This window comes from Tupaia chinensis, unplaced genomic scaffold (genome assembly GCF_000334495.1).
Source record: "Tupaia chinensis unplaced genomic scaffold, TupChi_1.0 Scaffold000140_1, whole genome shotgun sequence".
Lineage (NCBI taxonomy): Eukaryota > Metazoa > Chordata > Mammalia > Scandentia > Tupaiidae > Tupaia > Tupaia belangeri.
Window position 1 is genome coordinate 7,665,402 of NW_006159610.1, and position 13,610 is coordinate 7,679,011.

At 40.0% G+C, this 13,610-nt stretch overlaps 1 protein-coding gene and 1 pseudogene across 2 annotated transcripts in view; both read right to left on the reverse strand.

Annotated features, from left to right (window-relative positions):
- The window catches only part of KDM7A (lysine demethylase 7A), a gene marked incomplete at its 5' end in the record, with an annotated part of 54,475 nt that overhangs the window by 12,837 nt on the left and 28,028 nt on the right, over window positions 1-13,610 (reverse strand). For both annotated transcript variants that reach the window (XM_014586490.2, XM_006145042.3), the window contains 5 exon segments: window positions 1,592-1,746; window positions 1,932-2,056; window positions 2,908-3,117; window positions 7,186-7,275; window positions 11,524-11,615. In XM_014586490.2, the coding sequence (XP_014441976.1) occupies window positions 1,592-1,746; window positions 1,932-2,056; window positions 2,908-3,117; window positions 7,186-7,275; window positions 11,524-11,615 (672 nt within the window).
- Window positions 4,921-5,900, reverse strand: LOC106734546 (ribosome biogenesis protein NSA2 homolog pseudogene; annotated as a pseudogene).

The following is a 13,610-nucleotide window of genomic DNA, read 5'->3' on the forward strand; positions in this document are numbered from 1 at the left end:
ATCAGTTTCCAGCCTCAGTCAGCCCTGGATCACAGGTGCACACGGCTATACTCAGATCTCCTAACCTCAACAGGAAACATCCCCATCTGGGGAGCCTTGCAGAGGGCTGAGTTTTACCACTGCACCACTTTCCAGCCCTCCTTCCTTTTTTGCTGCTTTTTTTCTCCATTTCTTTCTAACTGACCAAGATAGACTGAAGTATAGTCTTAAATATAAGTGTGGTATTTATTGAACATTCCTTATTTGGATGTCTTAGTATGCTTTATTTGGATGGACTATTTTCTTCTTCCTAGGAAAAATATATCAAACTAAAATTAGCTACAAGATGCTTTTCATTTCTCTTTTTGTATTAGTTCTATAAAAAATAAAATAAAATAAAAACCCAAAAATACAAAAAGAAAACTTTCCTAGTCTAAATAGCGCTCATGTAGACAGTGAATTCAACAGGCTCCTAAACTGGGCTTCTCTCAGAAGGTACAATCATATCGCAACTGTCAGTGAAGTCCCATCAATGGGACTTTCTCCTTTCTCCTGGCATGTGAACCAAGGTAGAGTCGCTAACCACAGCATTACCAAATCTGTGAATGGTGAAATTGAGCTAACTGATGTGGATTAAATAACATTAGCTATCTGGAACACTGACTTGTCAAATACCAAAATATTTATTTTATCTACTTTTTAAAATAGAAGGGTATACGGAGATTCTGAAAAAAAAAAAAGCTTAAAAATTTAGATTTCACTCAAAGAAAAAAGATTCAAAGGAGCAAAAGGTGTTACAGTTTTGTCATACCAATGATGTTATTAACCTAGTTATCAATTGGTTGCCTTCTTGTCAACAGGCAAGCAAACAAAACCACAATACATGGGGGCTGGTAGGTGGTGAGGCGATTAAGGTACTGGATTCTGACATGGCCAACCAGGGTTTGAGTACTGGATTTGGCGGCTTGCTTTCTCACTTTCTCTTTCTGGTAAAATTTTAAATAATAATAATCATAACTAAAATTAAATAAATAATTATTCAAAAAGAAAACACACTACATGGATTCCTATCAGTTTCAGACCAGTCAGTTAAGATGTCTTCAAATTCTGAAAACCACATACATGTCTGCTAAAATTATATATGAGATTGCATTAAACTTGAAACTTATTTTGGGGACCAGAAGCCCATAAAAATGTATGAGCTTTCTGTGGCCAAAGTGAATAGCATGGCGAGACCGTCTGAAGGTGCTGGGTACAGTGGTGCATACCTGTGGGCCCACCTGCTGGGGAGGCTGAGGCAGGAAGACTGCCTAAATCTCTCTCTCTCTCATATGAGCTTTCATGTGATTCTTAAAAACGGTGACTAAAGGAGGATGTCCTTGATCCCCCAATCAGTACCTTCCCTTGCCAAGCCTCTCTCTTGCCATTCATATTTGGCATTTCCCCTGCTGGATCAACTACTCAGACAACTTCAGATTTTTCAAAACAGTATAAAAAACACAAACATGTCAGTCCTACAATAAACTTCAGCTCTGAAGTTAGCAAGCTACTCTGTGTATTATCACATTAGTAATGAACAGAACTTTAAAATGATTGTTAAAAACAAACGTACTATTAAGTGGTTTTTGAGATTCTTCATTTTCTACCCCCTCTACTCCTGAACTCTCTTCTATCTTCATTTTTGCCTTTCTTGTCCTTCTCTTGTCCTCTTCGTTTTCACTATCTGCTGTATAAAGACTCTGATCTGCGAAGGGCTGTCTCTCATCTCTGTATTGTGGGGGAAAAAATAACCAAGTCAGAAGACAGTGCGAGACGACGCAGCCAAACAATCATCCCCCTAAAATGTTCCCCATATTTTAGTCAGCTGTGCAAGAATACGGACTAGGGGTTGAATGAACAACAGAACCCCACTGAAAAGCAACCCGTGTGACATTCTGAACGGCTCTACATACTTAATTATTCTTCCATTTGTCAGCAGCAATCGTAGATCATTATCTTTCGCTCTCCACTCGGGTACCGTGGAAGATGGCTGAAGATGTTTGTTGAATTTTCCATTCAGTTTAGAGCTCAAGATGTCCTTAAAGTAGAAAGACAGAGCTAGCTTAGCCCACCCCTGGCTGATGGGATGTGGTGTACCACGACACCTCCTAGGCGCTGTATCCCACAGCAGCAGGTGGCACAACAGGCAGGGAGGGCGGTGCAGGGCACTCCAGAGTCCCCAGGCCTGAAGTGTGAGTATGTGTGCCTTCCTGGAGGGCCGTTCCGGACAAACACATTCTGTGAAGTAGAATGTCCTCTGTCCAGGAAAGCGGCCCCTCTCAGATGTGGTCTAACAGCCATCCAGCCCCCTACTGCTGGCTCAAAGGCAGCTCCACACATTTGCTCCTCCCGCCTCCTGTAATGCTGGTCCTCCAATCTCTGTGAATCCATCACTGACTTCTTCCTGCTATTCGAGTCAGTCCATTGGCACCACCTGAGAGGCTCCCAGACCACCCCAGCTAAAGCAGCAGCCTCCCCCTCCTCTCATTCTATTGTTCTCTTGTTTTAGGTTGCTCCGTAACATTTATTATCTGAAATTGCATTATTTACTTCTGTCTCTGTCTCCCCATCCTTCCAACCTGAACCAGGATAGAAGATTCCTGAGGGCAGGACGTAGGTATTGCCTCACTGCGGTCTTCTCTAGAGCCTAGAAGAGCACATGGTACCTGGGAAACGCTGAACATGTCAGCAAATGAGTGAGTCTATTCATCCTAGTTCCACGCTGCTGCCTACAAAGATTAAGGCCCAATTCCTGTCCCGGGTACAATGACAGGCTGAGCCCTGCGGTTCTACAGTAAAGGGGAGAAGACGAAAACGAGCAGTCTGTTCTCTTTTCCCTGCGCCTTTACAACCAAGCTCCCTTCTGTTACTGTGAAACATAGTACTTGCCTCTTCCCATGGACACATCTCCAGTCTTTTGAGGACCTCCCTTGTGTGAAGCTCTAGGATATCTAGGTTAGAAGGAGTTCGGACATTATGATCTCGAAGCTTCCTCATCTTTCGTCGGGAATGGTAGGGGGAAGTTGCTTCACTTGAGGATCGTGAAACTGGACACACAGTAGGATTTCCCTGAGATTTAACTGGTTTGCCGTTTTCCTCCTGTAGGAATTAAATTGAGAGTATTTTTACAATAAGACTAAGACATGCCCATCTGACTAAATAATCAGCCCTACAAATATTTTAGAAAACAAAAAGCATTCAGTTTAATAATATAAACACAAAGGACCCAACTGTAAGCCTCAAACAGCTGTGCTGAGACCTTTACTCCCTTCCCTCTCCCACAAAACGTTCTGCTTCTGCGAGCGTGTCTCCTGGGTCTTCAGGTGGACATTCAAGGCTGTGTAGTACCCCACGGCCTGGGCACAGGTACTTGCTGGGAGCTGCCTAGGCTGTTCCAGCTCTGCCCTATGAGGAACACTCTGTTTGTGTGCATGGTTACATAAATCAGTAATTATTTTCTAAACGTAAACCACACCTCACATAGTTTTAAAAAGTCAACCCTCTATTAGCTGTCAGAAAAGTAGCAATCTACTCTTCTCTACCCAATTCCCATTCTCCCGGGGCAATCGCTTACATTTTCTTTATTTTTCACTGTTATAAAAGATACATAGAATTTGCTATTTTAATCATTTCAAGCACACAATTCAGCAGTGTTAACTACATTCACACTTTTGTACAAACACCAGCACCAAGTACTTCCAGAACTTTCTCATCTGCCCAAACTGAAACCCTACACCCATTAAACACTAACTTCCCATCCTCCACTCTCCGCTCCCTCCTAGGAACCACCATTCTGCTTACTCTGCGTCCTTTGGCGGCTGGCTTATTTCACTCTACAAAGTATCTTCAAAGGTTCAGCTCTGTACCACGTGTCAGAATTTCTTTTATAAGACTGAATAATCCTCCCTTTGTGTATGTGTTACATCTGGCTTATCCATTTCGTTTACCCCAATGAATACGTGGGTTGCTGGTCACCCTTTGGCTATTGTGGACAACGCCACTTATAAACACGATGCACACATATGTATCTGTTCCAAGTCTCTGCTTTCCGCTCTTGTGCATATACAGCCAGCACTGGCAACCCTTATAACTGATTCTTTCGCTCAGTTATTTGCCTCCACATTTCTAAATAATGTGTTTATACTGTCTTCAGTTTCAGAAATTACTGAATTCCTACCATATAAGATGAAGTCTAAATCCCCAGATATAGCTCTTAAACATGGCATGCTTCTCTTTCCTTCAATATTCAGTATTTAAATTGGACTCAGTAAAAATTATTGATGACGCAGTACCACATAAGGTACATTGCATTTCCTTTCCTTTACATTATTTGAATTTCCCCCCTGAGTTATAACTACCTGACTTCTCATCTGGTTTCTTTTCTACATATTCACCACCAATTGATTCTCAAAATCCTAGAAGAACACGAACATTCAAATAATCTAGCAATTTTATATTTTTCTCTGGAGGAAGCCTTCCTGGGTAGAATGGACAAAAAAAGTACAAGATATTCAGTTAAATCTGAATTTCATATAAATAACAAATATGGAGTCTTTCATTCTCTTAATCCATCTTGGACTGGCTACTTGCTGGGCCAATGCAATTATTCTTCCAGCTATATTCAGAATGACACCTCCAATTATTCAATCACTGCTTTTCTTCTCTTTTTAGTTTTGCTTGCTTGTTTATTTTTCCAGGTAGACTCATACCTTTCTTATTGAGTCTATCCTTTTTCTTTTATTTGTAAAACCAGACCACTTCAATGTTTTTGTACAATTTAACAAATAATCTTTTGATGACTGTAGACATGTAAAATCAGCTATATTCAGAAACACCAGTCATGATGGTTTTCCAGATTGGTGTATCATCTTCAAAAATTACAAGGGGTTATTTGTATGCAACTGCTATTAAACCAGAAAGGCAGCATTTATGCATCCATTGTTTTCAGGATGGTTAGTAACTTGGACATATTTCCTCCAAATAATCTTGCCTCCTTGTGTCACAAGGCCCAACTCGCTCACATTTACCTCAATGACAGTACTTTGGTGACAAAACTCAAAGTTGTATATAATGGGGATGAGGGATTCTTCTTTACACCGAGTATTGGCAGGCAAAATGTGGCTTTCAGTTCAGGATGTGTTACATGGGCCTTCTTGAAATGTAAGCCCATTAGCCTAATGAATCTTTCATATTTAGGTGGTTTTCTAGTAAAGCCATCTCCAACAAAGCAGACTTGTGTAACCATCCTCTTCTATGCCTCCTTCTTCCTCTTTCCTGTTCGAATAACTTTCAATACTTCTGTTTCTCCCTGGGCTCGAACTTTGGGTAGAGGGACTTCCCATTTTCCCACTTTCTCTTTCCATTTTTGTTTAATCATATTGGAAAGTACTTTAGCTCCGGACTGTCCTTCTCTGTCCAACAGATAGGCAGGTACTGCTCCTTGTGGAGTCTTTTCATCATTCTTTTATTTGGTGTTCCTCTTTTCATGCATCTTGATGGTCTTTTTCATTTGTATTTTATCAGCATGGTGCTGTTCATGATACAGCTTAGCCTTCAGATCTATCATCTTTTTTGCCTTCTTTGAACGTTCATGAGCCTCCCAACTTCCCTTCTTTCACTTTTTCTCATGGTAACCCAAACAATATCCATAGCGTTTACAATGTAATTCAATATATTCGTTTTGTGGCATGGTGACAGCTGCAGAGTGGCCAGGAGCAGCCTCCTGAATGCAAAGAAGTTGTCAACTTTCAGGTCTCAGAGACTAAGAAGCGGACTCAATGTGGTCCAGAATGGGAAAGAGCTTATTGAGCCTATTCTTAGTTTTGGTTGTTATCATACAGAACGTTTACAGATGTATACATTTATATATAATGGGGTTTTCAAAGGTTCACAGAAAATGTGTATTATGAAAAAACTGCATGAATCTCAAAATGTTTTGCCCCTCATAATTTAAACTTGTACTTTAATGCCATTTTCCACAAACTTTTTGAAGTCTCCCCCTTATATTTACAATCAGACACATGACTTTTGATACTGAATTAATCTACATGAAATTGCCATCACTCTTAAAATCAGAAAATGTTTTCCTCTTTTATCTAAAGATATTAAAAGCTATATGACTCGTCAATCCATGGACATTAAAACCCAGCATTTTACTATTTCTTAGATATATATCTCTTTCCATTCCCCTACTGAAAGCTGTTAATTCACCAGTTGGACTCCATTCCTCCACTTAATTTCCTCTCAGTTCAAGTCAGACACTTAAAAGAACCACTTCCCTAAAGAAGTAATTTAATTAAAACCCCCTATCTTAAATACCTCTCCAAATTAATAAATTAATTAAGCTCTTAACTAATATATTGAAATAGCTCTTAATTAATAATCCAAAATATCTAATCACAGACGTTATGGGTATTCATCAAACAGCATTTCTCAAACCAATTTGCTCCAATGTTTCCCATCAAGTAGATCTTTTTATTATTATTATTATTATTATTAAGAGAGATTATTGCTATCGGATCCATTTGCTGGCCGGAGACAGAGAGACAGAAAACAAGAAATCACTCCCTGTGGGGGATGGCCATGCCACAATCCCTTCCTCTCCAGTCTCCTCTCGAGATTTTGGGCGTGCAAACACACCCAGAATGAGTTTGAAGTCTCCCAGGTCCAAAACTGGAACTGCAGTTCACTCTGTGGGAGTCCAGCAATGTAACTATTACTCCATCTGCTGGTCCCAGTAGATCTGCTTATCCCACCCCATCACATCCTTATAACCTAGCCCCACCCAGCTCAACTTGCTCTCTCAACGGTTTGCCTCTTGCTCTAATTACTTAATGAGCATTCATCTTTGGGGAGCTGAGATTAATTGGATCTGAAAGTTGTATTATTTACTCTGTATTTTTAATTTTTGGAGTAGCCCGAAATAATCTAGTAACTGCTTTCTTATTACTTCACTACAATACAATAATCTAAATTTCTCTCTAGGACTTCAGAAGCCTGCAAAACCAAGAATCCATCTGAGACTCAGCTCATTCCAAGATTCAGCTCATTCTACTGTTTCTAAGTGCACAGGAACTTTGAATGATTGTGGTGCTACCAAGTGGTAGCTTCGTCCGCTTCTCAGAGTCGATGGCAACCAAGCGTTTAAACCATAGTTTCTACCCTTACCTCTATTGCTCGCATCACTTTAGAAAGTTCTTTAATCAGATGTCCAGGTCTAACATTGTCTGGAATTTCAAAGGCATGTTCAGATACGAGCTGTTGTTGGGTTAAAATAAGAAAACCAAAGTTATATAACTGTAATGTATAAAAATTAATTTGATAAACCAACCTTAGGGTTCTTCAGATTTTATAGACACAGTCAAATACTAGTAAAACCAGGTCTCAGAAGTTTGTGTAATCCATAAAATACTTTGCCAAGAGATCCCTATTACTATCCAACATCCTCTGAAACTGAATTTAAAATGGACTTCTCCCACAGTGAATTTTGCTTTTCACTGAGTAGTAAGCAACCTTGTACTAGACACATCAAAGTCTTACATAATTCTTGCTATACTGATCAGTAAAGTAACTAATTAAGCCTAACATTCAATTCATAATAAACAAGATTTTTTTTCAGGTTTTGCCATAGGGTGTGTGTGCTCACCTAAGAGAGACAGAGACAGAGAGAGGGAAATATCCCATTGATAGAAAAGAAAAATTAATTGTGAGTTAACCTTTTGGTTTTTCAGATACATTCATCTCATCATTCTAGTTTCTATTCTTGCTTCATACTCTCTAGCTTGGTTTTCCATAATTTGTTAAAACAAGTGAATAAAAAGAATTATATTAAGTGCTAACTCTGTGCTCCAATAGTGTTAAATACTTTATAAGTGTTCACTCATTAAATCCATTCAACACTATGCCATAGATACTACCATTAATCCCATTTTACAGTTGAGGGAACGAATGAGCTTAGCTAATGTGCCCAAAGTCAAAGAACTCACTTATTAGTACCAAAGCTGAGATTTTAATCTAAAAATCTGACTCGAAATCCATGTTCTTAACCTTTAGGCTGACTCATCTTAGAGAAAATACAAGTTAAACGTAAACACCACGCTTATATAAATGAATTTCAAATGTAAAAGAAATATCATTGAAAACTAATTGCACTATGTATCAAAATCACCTATGCAGTTTTCTTGTTTGTTTGTTTATTTTTAGGTTTTTGCTATAAGGCCTATGTGCTCACTAAAGAGAGACAGAGAGAGGGGAAAGTGAGAAATCACCCCCCAGAGGGGGAATAGCCACGCTGCAATCCCTTTCCTTCATTCTTCTCTTTGGACTTTGGGCACACATGCACATGCGCCTGGCATAATTTTCAAGCTACTGGGTCTGGGATTAGAAACATGGTCAAACATGTGGGAATCCAGCACCTTAATCACTATGCCAAATGTTGGCCCCTGTCTATGCAGTTTCTGAAAATGAAGGTTCAGCTTCTACCCCAGGTCTATTAAATTTAGATTCTCCAGACCTGTCTAAAGTATTTATTTTTGCAACATATGCATTACTTTGTGTTCATCTTGTAATTCAGTTTTTCGTTTGTTTTGCCTTTCCCTATCATCCAGATAATGCCTTGCACAGTGGAAGACATGATTTTTATTTTCAGGCTTCCTCAGTATCTTGCTTGAGAGGATACATAGCTATGGTAACAACACAAAGGGAAGCATAAAGTTATTGAGATGGTAAACTGTTTCTTGATATCTCATAAGAGCAGATTTTTTTTTAACTTTTGGAGGTTTTTGCAATAGGGCACATACACTCGCCAGAAAGACACAGAGAGACAGAAAGCAGGAAATCAGCCCCCAGGGGATGGCTGCGCCGCAATACCTTCTCCCCCTTTCTTCTCTCAGGATCTTGGGCATGCATGCACACGCTCCCAGCATGAGTTTAAGTCACCAGGTCCAGGACTCAAACTCAAACTGTGGTCGGCTACATGGGAGTCCAGCAAAATAGCCATTATGCCATCTGCTGGTCCCAAGAGCAGCATTTTTATTTTATTTTAAGAGAGATTTTTGCTATGGGGCATGTGTGCTCACCAGAGAGAGAAACAGAAAGAACGAATGAGCTTAGCTAATGTGCCCAAAGTCAAAGAACTCACTTATTAGTACCAAAGCTGAGATTTTAATCTAAAAATCTGACTCGAAATCCATGTTCTTAACCTTTAGGCTGACTCATCTTAGAGAAAATACAAGTTAAACGTAAACACCACGCTTATATAAATGAATTTCAAATGTAAAAGAAATATCATTGAAAACTAATTGCACTATGTATCAAAATCACCTATGCAGTTTTCTTGTTTGTTTGTTTATTTTTAGGTTTTTGCTATAAGGCCTATGTGCTCACTAAAGAGAGACAGAGAGAGGGGAAAGTGAGAAATCACCCCCCAGAGGGGGAATAGCCACGCTGCAATCCCTTTCCTTCATTCTTCTCTTTGGACTTTGGGCACACATGCACATGCGCCTGGCATAATTTTCAAGCTACTGGGTCTGGGATTAGAACCATGGTCAACCATGTGGGAATCCAGCACCTTAATCACTATGCCAAATGTTGGCCCCTGTCTATGCAGTTTCTGAAAATGAAGGTTCAGCTTCTACCCCAGGTCTATTAAATTTAGATTCTCCAGACCTGTCTAAAGTATTTATTTTTGCAACATATGCATTACTTTGTGTTCATCTTGTAATTCAGTTTTTCGTTTGTTTTGCCTTTCCCTATCATCCAGATAATGCCTTGCACAGTGGAAGACATGATTTTTATTTTCAGGCTTCCTCAGTATCTTGCTTGAGAGGATACATAGCTATGGTAACAACACAAAGGGAAGCATAAAGTTATTGAGATGGTAAACTGTTTCTTGATATCTCATAAGAGCAGATTTTTTTTTAACTTTTGGAGGTTTTTGCAATAGGGCACATACACTCGCCAGAAAGACACAGAGAGACAGAAAGCAGGAAATCAGCCCCTAGGGGATGGCTGCGCCGCAATACCTTCTCCCCCTTTCTTCTCTCAGGATCTTGGGCATGCATGCACACGCTCCCAGCATGAGTTTAAGTCACCAGGTCCAGGACTCAAACTCAAACTGTGGTCGGCTACATGGGAGTCCAGCAAAATAGCCATTATGCCATCTGCTGGTCCCAAGAGCAGCATTTTTATTTTATTTTAAGAGAGATTTTTGCTATGGGGCATGTGTGCTCACCAGAGAGAGAAACAGAAAGCAAGAAATCGCTCCCCCAGGGGGATTGCCACACCACAATCCCTTCTCCTCCAGTCTCCCCTTGAGATCTTGGGCATGCATGCACACATGCATGACATGAGGTTTAAGCCACTGGGTATGGGACTTGAACCGCAGTGGACTGTGTGGGAGTCCAGCGACGTAACCGTTACACAATCGGGTGGTCTTAGGATTTTTATTTCAGGTGGACACTCAAGCAGTTAATAACGGGCATGTATTTTCATCAGCTCACCTATTTATCATTTATCAAAGTATGTGTGCAGAGTTCCATGGGGTTGAAAGGCAGTCCCTATTCTTAAAGCACATAAACCTAGTGAAGGATACATGGATACATCACTTTATATATTAGTTCCAAATCTGCTGGAATAAGAAATATGCTAAGGAGCACAGGGAAAGGAAATGCATGTTCCAACTGGAGAGCTGAAATGATCTTTTGATGAGATTCAAATGCAAACTGGACTACATTTTAGAGAAAATGTAAAAGTTCATGCTTGAACCTTGACCTCTCCTTTCCTTTATTTTTACCTAAGTCTACCTTTGAGGTAAACAGCTTAGGCTTTGCAATCACAGAGACCTAGCTTTAAGTCCTAGCTCCACTAGTCACTTAAAAAACTAAACCTCAGCCCAACAGGTGGCGTGGTGATTAAGGTGCTAGACTCCCACAAAGCTGACTGCAGTTCAAGTCCCAGACCTGGTGGCTTGATTTCTCACTTGCTCTTCTCGCTCTCTCTCTGGTGAGCATGTATACCCTGTAGCAAATGAAAATAATAATAATGATGATAAATAAAATTAAATAATTTTTTTTAAAAACTGAACCTTAGTGTTCCCACATGTAGCATGGGGGTACCAACACTCAGACCTCTGACAGTTCCCTTAAGGATTGGATGAGATCCCCTATATAAAGACTGAGCATGTACTTTGCACACTGGTAAGAACTCAATGTTATTATTACGTTATATGTTCATTTCTTGGTCAATATCCTAAATATACTTGCATTACTCCCTTTTCAAAATTAAAGGTTAAAGAAATGCCTAAGTACTTTATTCTCTTAAATAAAAACAGACACCTGCCCACGTACATGCTGGATAATCAAATGCAGGCTGTATTTAAAACCCGATTCCCAAGCCTCTACTCCTGACCTACTCCTGACACTCACAAGTGCTGCCAAAACAGTGAAAGACTGTTTTCCAGCATTTGCCACATAAAAAGCAGTGATTATACCAAAGGAAACAACTTACTTCTTTTTTCATCCATAATTTTAAAGCAGTATGCAGTGCTTTCACTCCCTGCACTAGGTAAGTCTGAGGCTGGAATCCATCTTCTCTCAGTTCTGTAAGAATGGAAGTGGGGTGGGAAAAGCAGTTAAAGAGTTCTAAAGATAAAGAAATTAACTTTAGGTTTTTAGGTAACCACCAAACATCCAACTGTATAACTTCTAAATTAACAGCAAGGGGAAAAAGTAGGATATGAAACAATTCAAAAAGCAAGAAAAAGGCCAGGCCTCAGAAACATGAGCCGTAGTGTGCCAATGCACAGTAAGCCACCAAGGAGGGCCTGGGATTCGGATTCGGGCTTAGCTAAATAAGCCAGGTGGGCTGCAGGCACCTCCATGATCCTGGCTGACCGGAAGGCTTGAGGGAGGACTGCAGTACAAAACTCTGCCTGTAGGGGATACCCCTTCTCTCTCAATCAAGAATTAAAAAAAAAAAAAAAAAAAAATCCTTACAAAGACAAAAGCCAGGCCAGCTAGGTGGCATGGTGGTTAAGGTGCTAAATTCCCACATGGCTGACCGCAGTTCAAATCCTGGACCTGGAGCTTGAAAATCACACCATGCACATGTGCGTGTGTGCCCAAAATCCTGAGAGAAGAATGGAAGAGGAGAGAGACTGCAGTGTGGCCATGCCCCAAGGGATGATTTCTCATTTCTCCTCTCTTCATCTCTCTCTCCAGCACATGCATGTGACCTATGGCAAAAACCTAAAACAACATAAAAGAAAAACAAAACAAAGCTAACCTGCAGCGTAGTGGGTATGCACTGTGCACTAGGAGCCAGATCCCACATGGCCAACTGTGGTTTGAGTCTCAGGCCCAGCAGCCTGGAAAACATGCCAAGCACACTTGCATGCATGCCCCAAATCCTGACACGATGAAGAAATGGAGGAAGGAGGATTGCAGTTACAACCATACCCTACTGGAGGGGAAGGTCCTCTCTCTCCTCTGTCTTTCTCTGGCAAGTGCAAGTGCCCTCTGTCAATTTAAAAAAAAAGAAGAAAGAAAAAGAAATAGAATCACATTAAGTGTCATTGTACTAAACGCTCTTGTTAAAAGAAGACTGTTTTGTTAGATTTAAAATAAACTATAAGTATATACATAACATACAAAAAATACAAAAAGATTTTAAATTGTAAAAAAAAAAAAGACACCAAGCTTTGAAAATGAGCTGGTCTAGCTATATTAACAGATTGCTATTAATTAAGGGTCATTTTGGGACTAGCAGGTGGCATAACGGTAACTAGACTCTCAAGTAGTCAATCGCAGTTTGAGTCCCGACTGGCAGCTTAAAATTCATGCCAAATGCATGTGCATGCGGATTGCGGTGTGGCCATGTCCCCTAGGGAGGGTGATGTCTTGCTGTCTCTCTGTCTCTGTCTCTGTCTCTCTCTCTCTCGTGAGTACATGCCCTACAGCAAAAATCTCTCTAAAAAAATAAAATAAAAAATAGTCACTTCCTGAAAAAGGATTCAATTCAACAGAAGTGCATAATAACCATTTAAAATGTGTACCCAGTAAACATATCCTGAAAATACAGAAGGCAATAATTAGACAGATCGACAAGGAGAAATAATTCTACAATCATAGTGGCAGATTTTAATACATTTCTCTTGGTAAACAAGAGAGTAAGTGGAATTTAAAAAAATGAGCAGGTATACATTCAATTAAACAATACAAAATTAATCCAGTAGTCATAAATAGAGTACTAGACCTAACAATTGCAGCATATACATTCTTTTCAAACATACACAGAACACGTACAAAAATCATCCATATCACAGGGCCATAAACGTCTCAGTAAATGTCCAAGATCTAAATCATACATATGTTCACAATGCAATTTAGCTAGAAATCAATAACACAGAAATCAATAATGAAAAGATAACTAGAGAAAGCCTCTGTTTAGAAATTAAGAAACACAGATATTAAGAAATAGGCTGTCTAGGGAACCAGCAGTTAGTGTAATGGCTATGTCGCTGGACTCCCACGTAGTCGACCGCGGTTCACGTCCTGGACCCGGTGGCTTAAAACTCACGCTGGGCGCGGCGCGTA